Below are 21,595 nucleotides of genomic sequence, written 5' to 3' on the forward strand. Positions count from 1 at the left end.
GGTGTTGTGTGTTGAACGACAGCCATTTCCATACTCTGGTGCACTTTTTTTTTTCTTGAGATCAGCAAGTAAATGATGCAAATTTCTGTCTCTTGCAATGCCATCCATAGATCATCTCATCGTTGGAGGACGACCCTGCCGCCCAGAGCAAACAGCTGACCCTCAGACTACAGCAGATCGCCGCCGCGTTGGAGAATAAAGTGACCGATCTTTAGTGTCGCGGAGCCCAGACTCAAGAAAAGAGACGGAAGTGCCGCTAAATCTAAGACAGAGCTCAATTTATTGGGCTCAAAAATACAAACAGCCCTTCTGGAGGACTCTAGTTGATGGAGCCTCCACTCCGTCGAGTGAAAGATAAAGCGCTGGGGGGAACGCAGACTAATTGGGGCCCCTTCCTCTCCACATGGCTTTCAGCTTCGCTTTTGATTCAGAGGGACTAACCGAATATACTCTGACCTGAGGGGAACATCACAACCGTCGAGGAGAGTGAAAACTCACTATGGTACTTCTGAGATCAGCACCTGCACAATGAAAACCCAGCATTTTATTTTTGTGTTCTGCTATCCCAATAATCAGATGTTCAGTATATTCTTCCCGTGTAGATGAATTCAAATAGTGTTATATGTAAATATATTTTTACACTCGAGGCTTTAGACAAAACAGATCGCTTACTGTCTCCGTGGAAGCCCACTATTTTGTTTTCCTGTGTATTTTAAGTGCCACTCTCATTCCTGTGCAGTGATGATGTCACATCCTGTGGGTTCTTTGACACCATTGGCTCACGGTTCAGTTTGTGGTACCACTATGGGTTTGTGTTGGTGTTTGTGATGCTGACGTCCGAGCCAGTGCTTATTTTGTCCCTCCCAAGTATTTTTAGCATATTGTATCGGTGATTGCGTACAGAAATGTCATCAAGTCCAATTCTAATTTAGCCAAAGTGCAAAAGAACAGACCATAATTGTCAAGCGACTGTCCACGTCTCAGAAACACGGCTAAAGCACACTTGATCCATGACACACAGACACCACGGAAGCTTTGATGCAGCGGTTGCGTTTTTATGTTATGTACCATCTTTGCTTTTATATATGTGCACTTCGACACATTGCTTGGCTTATTTTATGACAGTTATGATTTTGTATTTTAAATCAACAATATTTGATTTGCATCGCTGGTTGCTTTTCTTAAGAAATATTTAATAAGTACATTATGCTAGAGAATTTCCTTTAATGTGAGAATGAAATACTGACGATCGTGACTTTGCTTCAACTGCAGTACTGTGGACTGAGAGCGACTCGTATGCCAATTAAATCATGAAATCATAGAGTTTTCATTTAGTTTATTGGTACTAAAATACTTTTTTTATGTCATTTTTTTATTTAGAGCTTACCAAAGTTTAAATAAATTGTTTGCAGCTGTTTGCAACCATCTTACGCTTCTGTTGTTTTATGTGTATCAAATTATCTAGTTTAAAGTGTAATCTAATGAATAAAAAAGATATAATGGTAAGGCAGCTGATGGTAAGACTGATGGTGTAACATAATCTTTTGTTAATGGTACGCTTTTCCTACCTGTATGTTCTGACTCAAATGTGCCAACAGTATATCGTTTCTTCACAAACTTTACTAGTATGACTCGTGTTGCCTTTGGTAGGCGGTGACAGTCACACTGCAGCCAATCAGAGGCTGGCACCGCCCATTCTGAGCATGATGGACACATCAGGAAATGCCTCTGAACTGTAAATATATCCCAACTGCCAAGATTTCATGTCCTTCTCTCCCTTTTCTCGCTCTTCCTGCCAGTTCTTCTGTGTTGTCTAGCTATGACAGTGTAAATGGCTTATTGTAAAGCTTCTTGTTTGCCTTTATTTACCAGGTAGTGCCTTACAGATATGAGTAATAATGATCAATTGTGTGGTGATTGTGTCTGCATTAAAATTGCAATAGGGACTTTAGTTATGTTTCTGTGTCTTTGTGAGAACCCTTGCTGCTTTTTTAAATGTTGGCTTGTTAAATTATGTTAAACGCTAATAATTTCTAAAATAGCCCTGGTCTGAAAACTGAAATCTCTCCAGGGCCAAAGCGAGAGATGTTTGTCCCATATTGAGCCTCATAATATGGCTTCAGAGATAAGGTAAGACGTTTTCTTAATCTGCTTTAATCAGTTGTTATGTTGGTGGTAAAACACATTCATACTGGTTAGTATTGTATTGTCCATTTGATTCCCCTTAATATTTAAGTAGCCTAGCAGTCAGAGTTTGTTCAGTGGCCAACTAAATGTTTGTTTTCAAGCAACAAAAAACAACTGATGGGCCAAATGTTGAGATTTTGGAAATCAATTCCAAAAAGTGTATTTGAAAGCATTTATTTATTTATTTGGTCTAGAGACCAATACTAAAGGAAGAAGTTTTCGCTGTGATGTATGTAGATTAGGATGCCATCACATGAACTTACTGCAGGAGGTGGGAGTGACTGTAAATGGTTTGTACTGTATAATGTCCAAGCCATTACTGTCGATGTTAATGTGCTGGATGTGCCTTCCAGGAAATGAATGCACCAGTTTAAAATAAATTACAGCATGAATATGTATACAAGTAACTTCACAGTGGTGTTACCGTTAATTAAAACTGCAGCTTAAAAATGTTTTTGTTAATTGAATAAAGTATTAAATTAAATAAGACAAAAAAAAAAATATATATATATTATGTTGCTTTGGCAACTAAATGAAATTTTAGTGACTAAAATAACTTAAATCAAACAAATTTTAAACAATTTAGTATATATTTTAATGTCAATCACAAAAAAATGTAAAATGAAAATGTAAAAATGAAAGCTCATCAAAATATTGCGTACTAAAGACTACTATAGAATGAGTAAAATAACACCGTTTTACAGGAACTTAAATGTAGTTGGACTTGGTGTTGTACTATATGTGCAGATATTCAGTATAAAAACACTCTTGCTTGTGTATTTTATTTCCCCTTTGCCAATAAAATGCCAAATGAAGCCATTTTTATATGTTTGCAAAGAACACCGACTGAAATCAGAGTATGTGAATGGAGCTTTAAATGAGAACGTTTAATTGTTTATTTATTTGTGCACTTGATCTGATGATTAAAGTAAAGACAGCAATGTTAAAGACATCAACATTAATTGTTGTTTTCTCCTGAAGGGTCCTTCCTGAAGGCCTGAGAGCGTCCAGGGTAAACTGGGACACGGATCACTTCCCGTCCCTGGCGTGAGTCATATGGACATATATGAGTTAACTCCAACATACAGACGATGCTGTGACGCCATTTACTGAAGGACAACAAGCTAAAGGACATTAAATTAGATGTTATGTGCTGGAGTTGTTTGTTCGCTTTACTCTCCAGCTATTTTTAAGTGCTTTCCTCTTGAGGTTCTGCCTCTTGAACCTCTTTTTTTCCCCATTATGAGAGGTATATTTTGAATGTTGGTGTTTTGTTCCAGGAATAGAAGGCCAGTATCACAAGTTTGTCTAAATGAGCTGTAAACACTCGTGAACAATGAGGATATGCTGCTCTCTGCTGCCCCAATCATTCATTACACCCATTCAAGACTGAAAAGGAGGAGAAAATAAATGAATTGTGTTCCTGCATATCATAAGCTGCTCCTGTAATGGGAAAGTACAAAATAAAAAGAGCAATTTTATTTATTTTTTTAAGTCTGTTACTAAGAATAATGCTGACTAGTCCAAGGTCTAACTGGAGTAGTAGATTCACTAAAGCATTAAGCGTTCTCAGGGAGTTTAATCTACATGTAAGTGGAGGCACATGTTCAAGGGAAGTAAAGCTTGTGAAAAAGCCAGGTGTATGACTCATTTCCGGCTGAATACACACAGAGAGAGGGAACAAGAAAACAAGCTAGCAGTTAAAATTGATCCACCTTAAAAGGATACAGACAGCTACAGATCTAATAATTTGCATACCTAATAAATAATATATGTGCTTCCAAAGCTTCACTTTTCTGCTTTTAAAACCTCCAGTGTATTTACCCCATAGACTTCCATTCTAAAAGCATTACGATATGTGCACAAGTCTCAGGATGGATTTAAACATTAGGTGCTGTCCACATTAAGTCAGATAAATATGGTAGCTAGTTTCTGCCATGGGATAAAACAATAAACAAATGTAAAAAAGTAATTATGAAATGTGCAAATGTGTTTTGTTTTTTTTACCATAAAATCAGATTTTGTCTCACAATATTTTTAATTTAATTTTTTTGTTTGTTTTTGTTTTTTGTTTTTAACCAGCCAAAGAATTAAAAAAAATCTCTCACTTTTGACAATCTTGCATAGATGACAGATAATGTACTCTGTGGCAGAACTTCCAGCCATTTATCAGCAAAATGTCCTGTTTTTTCTTTGTTCAGTGTTGTACATGACTCAGAGACCCGTTTCAGCCCAGAGCAGCATGTATAATTAGTCAATGTCCTCACCTGGCTGCTAAAACAACTGGGCACAGACTGAGAACATGGATACTGAGACATTTACTGTGTTGTGGCGTATGCTGCTCCTCTAAACTACAATCCATCCATATCTGTCATTCTACCATTTGTTCCATCCTGCAATTATTGTGTTGCTCATCAGTGGTACTCAACCTTTGTAACTTAAAAGACAGTATTTCTATATTAATGTTCTTGAACTTTAGCATATGTTGACAAAGCTAACATCCAAGCTATTTTCTTGATGGTGCAGATGTTTTTTGGATGCAGAATTTGCAATCATGGATATTCTTAGTCATTAAGACTATTGAGATATATATATATATATATATATATATATATATATATATATATATATATATATATATATATATATATATATATAGATAGATAGATAGATAGATAGATAGATAGATAGATATATGGTTAGAGGGTTGGACTCCCAATCGAAGGGTTGTGGGTTCTAGTCTCGGGCCGGATGGAATTGTGGGTGGGGGGAGTGCATGAACAGTTTTCTCTCCACCTTCAATACCACGACTTAGGTGCCCTTGAGCAAGGCATCGAACCCCCAACTGCTCCCCGGGCGCCGCAGCATAAATGGCTGCCCACTGCTCCGGGTGTGTGCTCACAGTGTGTGTGTGTGTGTGTTCACTGCTCTGTGTGTGTGCATTTCGGATGGGTTAAATGCAGAGCACAAATTCTGAGTATGGGTCACCATACTTGGCTGAATGTCACTTCACTTTCACTTTCACTTAATATTTATGATTAGAGGTAGTAATAATGTGAGACTTGCACAGCATACAAAAACATGATTTACATTTGGTTTTATAATTTTAGTTGTATAATAATAATAATAATAATAATAATAATAATAATAATAATAATAATAATAATAATAATAAAATGGCAAATGTAAAATGTATTGTGCTGCAAAAATATTGTTGTTGTTATATTTATTAAATATGAATATACTTTATATGTTAATATATTTATTATTAATTATATGCAAAAAATTTAAAATATCTGAAAATGTCTTAAGATTATTCAAATAATCACTTCACAATCACTCAAATTAAGTTTGTTGTTATTATTATTACATATTATTATACTTTTTCATATTTTTTTTTTTTTATTATTTCAAATGTCAAAATGTTAATTTGGTTGTAAAATGTCCTAAAAATAAATGTACTTTAATTATTGTTATTGTTGTTATTATGTTAGCATAGGTCTACATGTTCTTATATTAATAAGCTCCCCCCACCACCCCACCCCACCCTTTTGGCACCTGTTTAAGAACTGATTTAAAGAGAATATGAAATTGCACACATTGCATTGTTATTGTTGTAATTAGCTTTGCCTTTCTAACCGTGTTATCAGCCCTTTTCCCAACACACACACACACACACACACACACACACAGAAAGTGTGATTTCACAAAGTACAACATGTTCCTGCATCAACATCCTTGTTGATCTTGGAACAACATTGCAATCAACTAATCATAATTGATAACTTTTCAGGAAATATCTGTTTTAGGCTTACAATCAGGGTTAGGTGCTTCCACACTCTTGTTAATCAGCTAGGAATAATATTATTTTAGGAATAAATTATGGGTAGGGTTAGGGTATATTTTAATGGTACTTTAATTTTAATGGACTTAATAATTCTATATTTTTGAATGATAATGTTGATCCAGGATCATCAAAAGATGTTGATCCAGGAACATGTCTTACTTGGCAAAATCATGGCGACCCACACACACACACACACACACAAAAGCACAATCTCTGTTACCTGGGCAACCTTTCCAGGGTGGAGGAAATTTCTTACCACCTACATTTCCCTCCTCCTCCTCTCTCTCTCTCTCTCTCTGTTTCTGAGAGACTCAAGGGAAGAGCAGGAAGTATAGCAGCTCAGAAACCTTCAGACTCAGCCATCAGAGCACACTTCCCTCATCTTCACTCTCTCCTCATTCCTCCATTCATCCTTCTCCCTTCTAATTCCAGTAGTCTCTCCCTCTTCTTCCCTTCTCATTGCCCTCAGCACTGTCTGTCTCTCCTCTTTCCATCTCTTTGATTGACTTTGACAAAGTTTGAAGCATGGGCTGTGGGAATTCCACCTCTGCCAGCACAGCTGCAGGTACGTGTGCTGCTTTTCTGCCTTCACGTCTCTCTCTCTGTGTGTGTTTGTGTGTCTGTTTGTGGGTGTGTGGTCTCTGTAAACAAGCCCACGTCTGCTCATGTGAGTTTAGCCATCAGTCATCTTTCTCTCCTTCTCTAACCATTGGCTGCTGGCCAGCCGCTCTCATGTTGTGAATGGAAGATCTGAGTGTCTGTCAGGACTCAATCATTCACACATCGAGACTCACTCAATCTGGTCCTTGGAGATTTAACTGGATCAAATATATCCAAACAGTTTTTTAACAGTTAGAAATCGAGGTGTTTTGTGCTTGGAGGTCCATTGAGGCTAAATGATATTCATGAATGGTGTTTGTTTACTCCTCTGTGAGTGAGGGGATTGCATGATCCGTGAACCGTGTACGAGACTGATGTCTCTCTCTTGGTCGGACGTGTGTGTGTGTGTGTGTGTGTGTGTGTGTGAACGTTCTGTCCTCAGTCATTCTTCAAAAATCAGCAGATTTAGACTGCAATCTAAACAGCGCTTCAGTATGAGTCATCTCACATAGGTACGCACACACAAACAAACAGGAGCTGTGGCAGGAATGGGCATGAATCGATATGAAGCGCTTTGTGAGGGTCTCCGTGGAGTCATCAAACACACAGTCATTTTCAATAACATTCTGAGTATTACAGGGTGATGAAGAGATGTTATTTGCATGGTATATCAAACTTGTGTCTGCAGGAATTCATGAATTTTTAGTCATACCAGTACAGACGTTATTTCCAGTTGTTTCCATTTATTTCAAGTTATAATATGTATCAGTACAGAATGAAATCTAATGATTGATTGTAATGTAATGATGTATGTAAAGACTATGGTCTAATATTTCTGTGGAGAGCCGGCTATATGTGTTTTTGCATTCATAAACAGTATTCTATTAATAGACACCCAACCACTTGTCAGTTAACTTATGGAACTTACACACACACACACACACACACACACATGTACTCACACACTAGTGTTCGTTTGATTGACCAGACATTGGACAGAGGTCTTGCCATACCAACGAACGAAACTCTGCCTGACGACACTTTTATTATAGCTTTATTACATTGTAAGAACATTAATGACATATATTGCACTTATTTTTAATCAATCCGTTTTCTTTCAAACTAAAATTTGGGATTGTGTTTTTATATAGGTTAAGCAGATGAATCAGATTCCAGAGAGAAATATGTTCTTTTTTTACAATTACTCAGTGTTTATACTGTATATTTTATGATCAAGGAACATGCGGCATGACTAATTTGTGTCTTTGTTGATTTCTACAGGTCCATCTGAGTCAGCCAAAGATGTGTGAGTATTGCCAGAACAGCAAAAATATAATGTGCAACCCACAGTTTTCACCAAAATGCCACTAAAGTCATTGTAACTTAAATAAAAACATAAACAATAGTCATAAAAAAATTAAAATAAATGTGTGTGTGTGTGTGTGTGTAAATATGAACAGAAAACGCACAGTGCTGTGTAGATTACTTACAAACTGTAGTCTGTTACTGACTACAGATTACATGATGGAAATTGTAGTTAGTGATGTTATCTACATATTTTAGGTAATGTATTCTGACTACTTTTTATATTACTATTACATTGCATTTTTTTATTATTATTATTTTTTTTTACATAAATTGTTTTAAACCTACTGTTGCCTTTTTGCCCAAATTCAGAAGCCTAAATGAAGCTAAATGGTAAGACACAGTGTGATTTTTGGAAACTAAACATTATTATCTTTCTTTAAAGAGAAAATTATTTGGGCGAATAGGGGAGAATCAATAAATTATGAATAATATACTGCCATTTTATGAATAATGTGCAATCATGTAATCCATAAAATTGTGTTTGTGTGTGTATGTATGTGTGTGTGGGTATATATATATATATATATATATATATATATATATATATATATATATATATATATATATATATATATATAAAATACGTATGTGTGTGTGTGTGTGTGTTCAGTATCAACAACTGAAAATAACTGTTTTGGTATTGAGGTGACTTTTTTTCTGAAATCTCTTGATTTTTTTTCAAAGGCTCTAACTTCAGAGAGAGAGAGAGAGAGAGAATAAAATAAACAGGAGAGAAGATGCTAGTAATCCTTGCAGTGTCCTTCAGTTTTTTGAACTGCTTGTCAATCATTTTCTCTTCTGAGAAATAAAAAACATAATGGGGTTTTGAACCCTGCCTGTTATTTTCCAAACAGTTCCTGGAATTATTCTCTCACATCTGAGCAACAAGCACCCACACAGCAGGAGAGAGTCTTGCTCTCACAGATCTGGGCCTTCACTGCCACTAACACACACACACACTTACCACAATAACACACCATCACTGGCACATCATACATGTTCACAAGTCTCTTTTGAGAGCAATGTGAGATGTTCAGTACAGTTAAGAGAATAGCAGTTCTGCTAATTAAATTCTCAGAGCTTCTAACCAAGGTTCTCTGTAGTATAATCTCTTCAGAATCTTGATGCATGACCCCTCAAGACTTATTAAATCAAACAATTCGTCAGATCAGATGGTGCAAATTTGTTCACTCCAATGTAAACAAACTATCGTCTGAAAGTTTGTTGCTATATTCAGCTTTTCACAGTAATATGGATAACAAAGCAACAATCTTTTCTAAGTTTTGTTTTTCGCCTCTTACATCAGCCCATCGGATCATCTCTTGGTTCTGTTCTGGTTCTGGGCCCACAGGCAGGACGATTCGTCTGTGGATGACGAGAAGAGGAGAAATTATGGTGGCGTGTATGTGGGCTTACCTGCAGACCTCAGCAATGTGGCCACCGGACAAACAGCCTCCACACAAAAGGGTGAGAGACAAGCCCAGCTTTACATGCACTTCCATAGGTCTCTTAAAAAACACCTCACAAATCATGTCCAGAAGTAAACAATCAGTGCTTGCAAGGCAGCAAAATAACAGTGTTTTAGGGATTTTTTTTTAGGTTCTAGCTAATGAAAGAAAATATAAATCCTTTTTTTGACAAGTAGTTTCAGACAATCGAAACAGAAAATGTGCCTAATGAAGGTTAAATAGATGCAAGAATCAAAAGAGTAATTACAATTCAGTGTACAAATAGATGTAAGACAAAACATTACAAAATCACAATCCAGCATGCATATTCTATGATGACATCATTGTTGTGAGTGTAGTAATAGTCAGAGTATGTTCTGCTGTTCATATCTCTGTTGAAGTGTTAATTATTGATTCCATCTTAAACAAGATCAGTGCTTATCTGTGAACTTGCAAAGCAGCATGATGTTCCAAGTCAAAAATAGACCTACTTATGACTTTTGTAAAAAAAAAAAAAAAAAAAAATTGTCTCCTTACCTTGTTAATGCAATGAAACATGCACATTTTAAAAGAGAAAGAAGGCTTGAGGAAGTGTAAGTGTGAATGCAGTCAGAATGAAGCTTCTTCAATGTTCTTAGAATCACCCTGCTCTTCCTGAAACTCATTACTCGCACAATGGAAACCAATTTCCTCAGTTCTCTCTGGTCTCATGTCAAGAATTAACAGAGAGAAAAAAAAGGATTCTTAAATATAAACAATGCATTATATTTAGGACTGTAGTGTGAATTGAAACACTGTGTGTGTGTGTGTGTGTGTGTGTTGGGTGAGTGGTTCCTGGAGGCCCTGGGATGTGTTAATTGGAGAAACATCTCTCCGCAGGGAAAGCAGAAAGTGCTGAGTGCCAAAAAGAGTGCTAACAAAGCTAAAAGTTTGTGTGTGAGGGAAAACACATCATCAGTGTAGTTATACATAACTAAAAAAATCATTTAAAATCATTTAATTCAAACTGAAATAAAACGAAACATAAATTAGATTAAAAAACTATTTTTGAAATACTAAAATCAGCCTACTAAAAATAAAGCTGAAATAAGAACTAATTAAAGCTGTATAGAAAAAACGAAAAGTGAGAGAACGGTGCAACAAAAGTATTTAATTATTAAAAATAAAAATAAAATGAAAACTGACCATATAAAAATATAAGTTTTTACAAAATAACAAATATTATAATAGCATATAAATAATACTAAAATAACACTGATGTCTATGTAACTAATGCATATTTTCATCAACAGAATAATGATATTCAGAGTTGAAGGCACAGATAAAGGTAAGCCCATGTTTGCTTTCTAACACAGTTATATCATTATTGAGCAGTCAGAATTGTGGCTTAAAATTTGTACACATTTACGTGTTTAATTTGACATCTTTAAAAAAAGCAAAGCAAACAACACAAATCATGTCAAAACGAGAGCTGCCTATAGAGTCTACATAAGCAGCTAGCTTCTAAGGGAACCTAGATGCAATAAGCTAGACAGCAACTCTGTGTGACATGACTCAATGGATTTTAACATTAGCATGTCACTAAGCTAACAGCGCTACTCTCTAAAAGGCATGAAAACACACAGCACACACATATTGAGTACAATACCCCACTTGGAACTGATTTTAAACAACACTAAATTAAATACAAGCATTTTTAGACTTTGTTTTTCTTACTTCGCCCATAATCTTGGATTTTCTTCAATGATATTACTGGAGTGCAATCTGGGTTTTCTTACTCCAAAAAAGGTATATGTGATTCTGCCTAAAAACTGAGCTAAAACAAGGTATTTGACACCCATACCTATATGTTGGAAGAAAGTGCTGTGTTCCAAAAGGAGGGTTTTACAGCAATGCCATAGAAGAACCATTTTAGGTTTCCCAAAGTGAACAGTTCTTAAAAGAAACACTCCTTTTTCCTAGTGGAAAGACCATTCTAAAGAATGTTTTCCCACTATAAACTCTTAAAAATAAAGGGTTCTTTATCGGCATCAGTGGTTCCATGATGAACCTTTAAATTCCATGGAACCTTCCATTGCATGAAAGTTCTTTTAGTTTATTAAAACATTTTACACACTAATAACATTTTTTAATTTTTAAAACCTATTTTTGATAACGTCCTTTTGTTTTTTTGTTTTTTTTTTATTGTATCATTATGAAAACCTCCTCTTACAGCCTTTATTTTTTTTTAAGTATATTGCGGACTGCAAAGGTTTTAATGGATGTTTAAGGTTCTTCATGGCCACTTACCATCCTTATCAGAGAATTATTATTATTTTTGGATAGATACACAATGTATTTGTGTGTACACTGACTGCTCAATTTCTTATTTACCTCTCAGGGCTTTCCAGAGGGAGTCATGTCTGAAAATGGCTGTGTAATGATCTCAACAGGACGCAATTTTCGTCATCTCGCCGGAATCCTTTGAGAGCCAATCATCTAATTGAACTCTCTGGAAACTGAACTAGAATTAGATCTGCTGACAAGGTCAGAGGTCAAAGACAAATCATCCCTCAGCTCTTTTAAGGGCAAGTTCTACCAGCACCTTGCTTCTCAGGACAATGACACACAGGTGTTAATGACAATCACAGAGCAATGAAGAAGCTAAAAATGTATCTTTGAACGATGTTGCTCTGTATGTTTTTAAAAGGGTTTTTACAAGGGTCAAGTGGTTTTCGATGGGGAAATGGGACTACTTATGCACTTACGAGTCTGTTTTTGTTCTTCACTCTTTCAACATATACATCCTTTCAGACATTCTCCTCTACACTGTAAAAAATAATAATATTTACAGTAAAATACCGGCAGCTGTGGTTACCAGAACTTTACCGTAAAAAAAATGGTAGAAACATTTTAGGTTTTACAGACTTAACTTAATTTAACTATAATAAAACATGTTTCATTAACTGATGTAATGTTAATAAAGCAACATATTGAAGTTCTGATATCTGTTTTGAACCATTGTAATACTAATAATCGCCAAAAACAGTAAAACTACATTAAATGCAATCACAGTTATTCACTGTATATATTATGGAAACTTACTGATAACCAATAAACATGTTTTTACTGTTGCATTTTTGCAGTCTTTTACTGTTAAAATCACAATCCTTTTTTTACAGTGTAGTCGTAAAATGTCCATATTATGCCTTTTCGAATATTACCTTTCATGTAGTGTATCATGTAGCTATATGTGAACATAAACTATCTGTAAGTTTTGAAGCTGACAGTGCACGATAAATAAAGTTATTGTCTATAAAAAATTTAAAAACAAGTTTGGTTGCAATCGCCAAAATGAGTCGTCACAAATTCGAATCCTATTCGGTTACGGCTCTACGTCACAAAGTAACACATTTGTATACTTTCTGCCCACGTTCTACATCTCCAATTCGCTTGCCTACAAATGGTAAAATTTCACTTGACACTTACCATTGAGAAATGTCCTGCTCTAGTCATGCTTGAGAATCGGTCTCTTGTCAATCAGCCAGTTTAACCATTTCATCATCAGACTCTGGCTTGAATTGGTAAGCTACAATCCATACCATCTTTACTATGTATTGACAAGTCTTCAGGGCTGTCCTTCCGTCATGGCAATGGGCGTTTAATTTCTGGACATGGTCCAGACCAATCCAGAGCCAATCTTTCTATTACTCTGTATCATTCACAAAGGACTGCGCCATCTGACCAATCACAACAGTGAGTTGTTTACAAATCATTTACAAATGTTAAATTATTATTATTTTTGTTGTTGTTGAGAAAACAGTGTTTTTTGCCCAGGAGACTCAGGAGACTAGGAGACTAGGAGACTCATAAAACAATATTAGCAACCTTAAAAATGGCATTATAGGGGCACACTATAAGAAAAAAGTCCATAATGTTTGCAAGATGGCAAAAGAGGTACATGAAGTGCCTTTAAAGGAGCTTGTTGCTGGTCTGTCAGGTGAGTCCTCTTAGTGCTTCTTCAAGCCCTGCACTGTCTTCTGGAGGTGAAATCAAGGGTTATGTGTTTGTGATTGGGTTTAAGGTCCCTCCATCTCGCTAATCCAATTAGATTGACCCAGTGAGAGCCGAGTTTTACAACGAGAGTATCTGTGCTAGCAGCGCCTGACCTGAGAGAACTCCGAGGACTGTGTAAGTAGGCCAGCTGGAACTCACGCTCCTGTGACACAGGGGAGAAGAGATGAGGAGGGAAAGACAGAGAGTGCTTGAGCCAGACGTGTATCACAGCGGGAGCTGAATGAGACACTGATTCCTGAGGGATGGCAGGTTGTGAGCCGATACTGTGACACGGGTTCTAGCTGAACTCCCATGAACCCACTTTCCTCACTCCTTAAAGAGACCCAGAAAGAAATGTGGTTGTTATATATTGTTTCAAAACCTGTATCATTAAAGTAATATGCATTTTAAATTTAAGTTTGGGGTCAATAAGATTAAAAAAAAGTATTTTATGCTTACCAAGCCTGCATTTATTTGATCAAAAATACAGTAAGTAAATATTGATAAAAATTGTCATCTATTTTGATGCCAAAGCTGAATTTCCAGCAGCCATTATGTGTCTTCAGTGTCACATGATCTTTTAGAAATCATTCCTATATGCTGATTTGCAGCTCAAGAAACACTTATTTTTATTATCAGCGTTAAAAACAGTTGTGCTTAATATTTTTGTGGATTTTTTTTTTTCAGGATTCTTTGATGTTCAAAGTAAAAACAACAACAACATTTATATGAAATGGAAATCTTTAGTATATCTTTACTGTCTTTTGATCAATTTAATGCACCAATATGTTATTGAATTAAAGTATTCATTTCTTTCAAAAAAATTAATTTTTATTTTTATATTTATGTACATATACACATATATTGTAAGAGAATAACAAACTGTAAGCGCGTATACGAATGTATGAACCCCTTTCCGTATTTTTAGACAGAAGGGAATATATATTTTTTTTCATAAACGTAGTAGGCCTATATTTGCCACCTGTCCTCTCTCGCGCACTTCTCAAGTGTGTGAAAGCTCTTTCACACATCACAGATGAGAGATTCTAAAAATGAATGTGTTTTTCAGGTGCAGCTCTCACCAGCAACCTCACATGTAAAGCAGTAGTTTCTTGGAAAATATTTGACTCAGAACCCTTTTTTTCTGCTTCTTGAGTGGCTAAAGTGCCACCAGTGACTCTCCTGAGTGACATTTTGCTTAGTTGTTTGAATAGACTTTTTAAGGATAGGCTTTTTTCCTTGAAGAAAGGTGTAGCACTATTGCTCTGTTAAAACTCCGCTCGTTTTTGTTTGAGCATCCCAGCAGCAACACTGGCATCTTCATCATCTTCATCAGCCAATTATGTTCTCAGGAATTCTCAGAAAACTTTAATATATATATTTAATCTCAAAATGTCTTTAGTTTCCACAATATGTTAATAAATGTTCAATGAATGTGATTATGCATTTGAAAGGAATTGTTAGTCATGTTAAACTGCCATATCTGTCACAGTCTCTCACAATCAAAGTGACTGGGTTGTAATGGTGGTACGCTCTCATAATGGACTGTTTTATTCTGAACCTGGCACAATGAGCTCTCTTTCTCAAATGTGCTCTATGATTAGAAAGGGATTATTGTATGTGACTACATGCATTCTTCAAGCCAATCTCTGGTTTTCACTTATTCTCTCTCTCTCTCTCTCTCTTTTTAACAGAGAGCTGGTTAGCTCTAGTTAGATGTGAGGCGGGGGTCTGTCTGAGCTCTGCAGGAGTTCTGTGTTTTTAAGGAGACTCAAGTCTCACTGGTGCTCCTGATGATTCAGTGAAGTCCAGACTTCAGCAGGCATCGTAACCTTTCCTCACGGCTGCGTTTGGCACTTAAAAGGCAACTTTTCCATACATTATCTCTGACATTTCACATAGATTATTCTCACATCCCTGTGGGATTAGAAAGCCCCCAACAGTGTGACTGGCAGAAATGAAAATATATCACATAGTCTAACGTGATTAAGGAATTATATACGGATTTATACGCTTAATCTAGGAGTAGTATAGCTTTAATATATTAATCTAAAGCGATAAAATCCCAATGCATTTTATGCAATTACGCTTTTATACCATCAGGTGGTGGCATAGTGCCATTTTAAATGATAATGCATCTCCATTTCTTCATTGACCTTGATTAATATTACATTATGGGCTGCTATGAGCGTTTTTAGCTTTTCAATTATTAAACAGTTGCCTGGTTGTTGAAGGACATACTTTGGGCTTCAGACTCCAATGAGCTGAAATATTTAAAGTGCTTGCTAAAGAATAGCAAACATGTGGAGTATTATATGTCAGATTTGAAAACTATTTGGCAATTCTTAATGTCCTGAGGACAGGCCCGCAGATGTAATTTTTCCCTCTAACCCACATAGAAGTGCACCAGCGGCCCAAGAGATGGCGAGAGCGATACCGCCCTCAAAATAGACACGGAAAGTTAAATTTGGTTTTCAGGTTATGTGCCTCCTGATTAAAATACACTGCTGCAGACATGGACAGAGATAGTGAGTTTCAGCAGTGCTGTTCTGTTTACCCAGTTAAAGCAAGAACTTGTTTTAAAATGCATTCAGTTACACTGCACATGTTGTTAAGCTATTACAAATAGATTATGTGCGCTTTGCGCTATAAATGGCATTATAATGCACATATGTTCAGTAATACCCATGCATTTACTTATTTAAGAGCCAATGCATGCACACCAAAATATTATGGGCATATTAGGGGAAGTCGTGGCCTAGTGGTTAGAGAGTATGACTCCTAACCACCCTAATGTTGTGGATTCAAGTCTCGGGCCGGCAATACCATGACTTGAGCAAGGCACTGAACCCCCAACAGCTCCCCGGGCAGCCGCAGCATGAATGGCCCCTTCTAGGCACTTCTAGGCAAATGGCTTCTGTTTTCATTTCCAACTCTCTGCCACCAGATTTTTGTTATTGAAGTAAATAATTCGAGCGTATACAAAATTCCGCGAAAAGGGTGGATTGCTTTATGGCAGCAACACATGCACATGTGCAACAATCCACTGTAATTAGTGATGTGTTTACGACAGTGGACTCACTTAACTGTAGGGGGCTCTAATGTCAAAAAAATATCCAGTCCAGTTGCTTTAACTAGCCACAATTATGTAATCAAATTGCATTTTATTATTAGTAGACCTATTTAGCATCATTTTTCCCCATGCTGTCCGCAGTCTTGTCAGGACAGACGAGTCGCAACCCTTCAGTCCAGCACTGCTGATCTATGTCTGTCTGGGAATAAAAAGAGCCTTCCAGCAGTTTTGAAAACATGGGTTGCCGAGTTCATTTCGCATTGTTGCTATTCTCAGGAAACCATTCATTATAGGCTATTAAGATGTTCAGGGCTCAAAACGGCCACTCTTGCTAAACACACAAGCACACATGTCCCGTTTGCTGCAGATCTTGATTGACTAGCCTCAAACTATAATTTTTATATAACCTTATTTTCTCCTGAGGAAGCAGAGAGTTCAAAAAGCACATGCATTCTTTGGGAGAAATAGAGGATGATACATTTCTATGAGTTAATGCACTTGCATCTGTGGGTTGAATGAACATTAGTCAGATAAATGTGCAGGGGTTAATGGAGAGTGAAATGTGTGTGATGGTTGGTGCCAAAAGCATGTTGAAGGATAATATTGTGTATTATGTTATATTTATGCAAAAAAAATAAAAGGCTTCATTGGTTAGTTTTGGTTTGGGGGACCGTCCAGTGTTGGTTATGATCAAATTAAAACCTTGTTTTCCCTTTAATTATAATAAAACTAAAATAATATATAAATATTGAATAAAAAAACTGGAAAGATAAGGAATAAATGCTGTCTTTGCTGCCAAATTAATTAAAATAAGTGTTACATTGTAAAATAAGTGTAAGTTTGAACATTCAATAGCAAAACATACTTTCATTAGCTGATTCAGAAGCGCAATATTGCCATAGTAAAGTCAGAATGACCCGCTCTTCTCGGTTTACAAAACGGTTCTTCATAAAATGCGTTGCTGTTCTGTTGTAAGTAATCTTAAAGATTCCTAAATGCATTACTTACTTTAAGAAGGCCAAATAAAGTGCTTTTGCTTTTGTCTAAATACACACAGCATCTCTCTGACATGACTGCTTCAACACTTACTGCGTTTCCTGAAACCATGCCTTCTTTCTTTGTGTGAACATTTGGCGGCATTATGTAAATATTTCCACACAGTGACGTAGACATGTGGGGGCGTGTTTAAATGAGCCGTTTTAAGGGGGCGTGGCAGAGTCTTAACTTTTATGAAGAATATCTCTTTAGTCTCTTTAGACTTTAGTCTTTGCAACTTTACAGATCTTCTTCACACACCAAGAGCTTGTAACACTCCAAAGAGAAAGGAAACATTGAAATCGCATCATATGACCCCTTTAAGGGAGCCTGATTGGGACGCCTTGCATAAGTTTTAAAAACACACCACTGGGCCCGAATTGCTATAAAAAGTAGCATAACGCATGCTATGCATTCATAGCTAATCATAGACAGACTATGGAAAATAAGAGCAGGTCAGATATATCTGATTCTGTTCTGTTGTGTTGTCTGGGTCCCCACAAACTCTCATAACTCTGGAATCTGGCCTGTTTCCTGTGCATAATGAGGCCGCAGGAAAGCTCCCATGGGCCTTGGTGATTGTGGACAAAATGAGGATCAGGCTGAAGAGATTCAGGATAAGTATTAAACCCACTGCAACAAGCACTAATGTAGAATTAATGGCTTCAGGTGCTATAAATAGCATTAAATGCTCTGCTTCTAATGTATTTATTCTAAATCTGATGTTCATGCCAGTGACTGTTTATTTAGAAAGTCAACATGAAATCAAAAGTACCTCTATTTAATTTCTTTATACCTGATACTGATCTTATTGTGCGTGACAGCATTTCCTTTTCATCTCAGGCAGGGCAGGCTATTAGAAAATGTCAACCAGTAGCCAAATAGCTATTTAGGCTTTTTTATTTTTATTGGTAAAACAACATTCAAATCTTGCTCCAATCTGGCATAAAACAGACTCTTTTTTTTTTTTCTTCATTTCTATATATATGTATACAATATTTTTCTAATGTCTCAGAAATAAAATGTATTTAAGTTGACTTAATTTGAATGTGTCATTTCTAGGTGTACGTGCAGACACACACACACACACACACACACACAAAAGGTGTATAAAAACTATTTTCACTCAAAAATTGCTTGTAAATTAAAAAAATGCTTTTAAAGAACATTAAATGCAGAAATCTTAAGTCGAAAGAATGAAGTTGTATTTTCCTGTTTAACAAAGTATAAAGTGTAGGATTTATATATTTTTTATTTTATTTTATTGCTAAAGAAGCTATATCTATGAAACCATGTGGTCTGATTTTATTGCTGATTTGAAATATTTCATTGCAGTGTACTTAGAAAACAGAAGCTTAAGGGTTTCGCAAAAATGGCTGCAAAATGAAAAGACTTGCCTTAAAGGGACATTGGTATGTGTGAAAATTTGGCTTCAAGTCAAACAAATTAGGAAAAATGCAAACACCAACTGTAAGTGATGATAGAGCTGGATCCAGACTTTGGCTGAAGGGCAAATGACTGTGCATGATTTGTGTGTGTGTGTGCACAGCTGTAGTTTTGTCTTAAGTTTAGTTTATAGTTTTAGCTTAAGTGAGCTTTTTTGAAAAAAAGTTTTAGGGTTAGTTTATGGTCATTGTAATTAGTTTTATATATAAAACGACAGCAATCTATGATATGTCCCCATTTAGACTTTTACCTGAGTGTGTGTGTGTGAATGAGACAGTGTGTGAGTGGTTTTCAACACCAGGCGAGCGTGAGTTTTCGAGGTCTTGCCCACGCGTGTCATGTGCCACAGGGTCACAGGTCAGCGGAGATCACAGCGGAAGATCTGATCTGCCCTCCCACATTCTGTGTGTGTGTGTGCGTAGGGCAGGTATAGTGATGAGTGAATTTCCCATTAGCCATGCCTGTAAAAGTGTGTGTTATGAGTATGTTGGAGGCCATGTCTTGTTGGAACCTGCTATAAATTTTCTCTTTCTCCTGTTTTCCTCCTGTCGCTTCATCACCGAAAAAGCAACCAAGTTTAGTCATCGACTCGCATATATGCGATAAGCAATGATCAGAAAATGGTAACTGTTACAGGGTCATAGTGTCAGGCTCCTCTGTGATGAACTTCACAGCCCCAGATGAAAGTTTACAGATTAAATTTACAGCATTCTCACCCACTCAGGCCGCTAAACTGCAAAAAAAAAAAAAAAGTTAAAAGTAAAAAAAAATTGTGTTTATATACATATATTAGGTAACTAAAATAAGTAATTTGGCTTATTTCAGAAGCCACTGGCTCGCTGCCAATCCTACAACAAGGAGTATAGAGGATTATATCAGCTGCACAAATGAACTATTAGCCTTATTAGTCTTTGATTCATTGAACCGAAAAGTATAAAGCTTTGTGTGAGATTATAGTTGTTAAAGTAACTAATTGTTTCACCGCCGTAATATTGTGTAATCTGTGTGAACTGTAAGCTTCTTGAAGGTTTAGTTTAGGCATTATTTCTGTATTTTACGTAGGATATCAAGCTCTTACATCACAGTACTGCATTATGGGTTGCTGTGAGGGTGAGACGCACGGTGGATTCATTAAAATGGAATGAAACTAAATTGAATAAAAAAGTGAAAATCTGAAAGATGCTTATAAGGTTACATCATTTAACTGTCTCCTCCTGGATTAAGATATTATCATAACGCACATTCCTCCGAGATCCCAGCTAATGCAAACCAGAAACCAGGTCTGTATCTGCAGGCCTCTGACTTAAATGTTTCTCAGGCTTTATAAACATATGCAAAGATATTTCTTATGTAACTTTGTGTTCGCTGATTGGCATCTCAATTAAGATCCCTCAGTATTTTGACGGGTTTGAGACTGTTTAGTATTAATTGAGTTTGACCCTTACAGGGTCCGTTTGGCACCCAAAATCCAGAGCCAGCTGGCACAACTGCATCTTTACAGAAAAAGGGCCAGAATGAGGGCTCTTATGTAACCAGAGAGACTGGGACCGCAGCTATTAAAGATGATAACAGCTCTGATGGGCCAGGTAATAATCTCTTTGACAGTATTATTACAAGCCATCAGTTCAACCCTCAGGTATGTGAGGTAAAAAGAGAGATAAGGTCAGTAGTTATGTACGACAAAATTTCATCAATATTTTATAGAATAGTATAAAGAATAGAAACGACTATTTAAGCATTTGTAAAAAAATCTTTGGATTGATTCCCAGTGTGCCATTTCTTCTATACAACGGTTCAGAAAATTGGAATTTCATCTAAAATTTATTTATGGCATTATTTTTGACTGTATCCTCACTTTACAGCATTTTTACAGCATTACAGCAAGTGCCTAAAACTTTGCACAGTACTGTAGCTTTGCAGCTTATTTTGAAGCATTTTGGAGACATTGCCACAGTTCTTCTGGATTCAGTCTGTCTCAGTTTGTTCTGTTTCTTCATGTTATTCCAGACAGACTGATGATGATGTTCAGATCTCTGTGTGGAGCACTGGCTGCTGTCAGACTCCTCGTGCAAACAAAAATCTCACTGGATTTTTACCGTTAACGGCAAACATAATGTTTGGAAATGTAAACTGATATTTACTACTAACATACCACAGCAAAATAATAACTAACTTAAAACGTTTTTTTTTTTTTTTTTGCTGGTGAAAATACTAGTGGCCTAAGACTTTTGCACAGTACTGTGTATATAAAAAGCCTATTTTTTTTTTTTCTAACACTTTAGTATAGGGATACATTCTTGCTATTATCTAGTTGCTTATAAGCATGCCTATTATTAACATAGTGGATGATTATTATTAGGCCTACTTAACTGATGCAACCTCATAAAACTTATAAAATGCCCAAAACACTCTCTTTTCATTATCTGATGATACATATAGTGTTGCTAGAAAAATAAAATGCCCAAAACACTCTCTTTTCATCATCTGATGATACATATAGTGTTGCCAGTAAAAGGCAAGCAAAATGTATGAAAAAAAAAATGTTCATTGCACCTT

The 21,595-nt window shown here is 36.3% G+C and overlaps 2 protein-coding genes across 5 annotated transcripts in view; both read left to right on the top strand.

Annotated features, from left to right (window-relative positions):
• plxnb2a.1 (plexin b2a, tandem duplicate 1) overlaps nucleotides 1-1,951 on the top strand; it is a 100,149-nt gene extending 98,198 nt beyond the window's left edge. For all 3 annotated transcript variants that reach the window (XM_052555082.1, XM_052555081.1, XM_052555083.1), the window contains one exon: nucleotides 111-1,951. In XM_052555082.1, the coding sequence (XP_052411042.1) occupies nucleotides 111-215 (105 nt within the window). In that variant the 3' untranslated portion in view covers nucleotides 216-1,951. The remainder of the gene's footprint in view (nucleotides 1-110) is intronic.
• A 4,427-nt stretch (nucleotides 1,952-6,378) lies between these two features.
• si:dkey-261e22.4 (overexpressed in colon carcinoma 1 protein homolog) lies at nucleotides 6,379-13,864 on the top strand. Of its 2 annotated transcripts, none has more exons than XM_052555030.1 (5): nucleotides 6,379-6,599; nucleotides 7,916-7,940; nucleotides 9,309-9,469; nucleotides 10,743-10,777; nucleotides 11,831-13,864. In XM_052555030.1, exons 1-4 carry the CDS (start codon nucleotides 6,560-6,562, stop codon nucleotides 10,745-10,747), a joined length of 231 nt encoding a protein of 76 aa, XP_052410990.1. In that variant the 5' UTR covers nucleotides 6,379-6,559; the 3' UTR covers nucleotides 10,748-10,777; nucleotides 11,831-13,864. The 2 variants fall into 2 exon arrangements, with proteins under 2 accessions (XP_052410990.1, XP_052410991.1); XM_052555031.1 differs by having other exon boundaries at nucleotides 9,354-9,469.
• The last annotated feature ends 7,731 nt before the right edge of the window (nucleotides 13,865-21,595 follow it).

The sequence above is a fragment of the Carassius gibelio genome, chromosome B4 (genome assembly GCF_023724105.1).
Source record: "Carassius gibelio isolate Cgi1373 ecotype wild population from Czech Republic chromosome B4, carGib1.2-hapl.c, whole genome shotgun sequence".
Lineage (NCBI taxonomy): Eukaryota > Metazoa > Chordata > Actinopteri > Cypriniformes > Cyprinidae > Carassius > Carassius gibelio.

Excerpts from the sequence above, each read along its gene's own strand:
- si:dkey-261e22.4 (XM_052555030.1), top strand. The coding sequence starts at position 6,560 with ATGGGCTGTGGGAATTCCACCTCTGCCAGCACAGCTGCAG. Across the intron at positions 6,600-7,915 it reads CTCTGCCAGCACAGCTGCAG|GTCCATCTGAGTCAGCCAAA; the intron begins GTACGTGTGCTG and ends TGATTTCTACAG. Across the intron at positions 7,941-9,308 it reads TCTGAGTCAGCCAAAGATGT|CCCATCGGATCATCTCTTGG; the intron begins GTGAGTATTGCC and ends CTCTTACATCAG.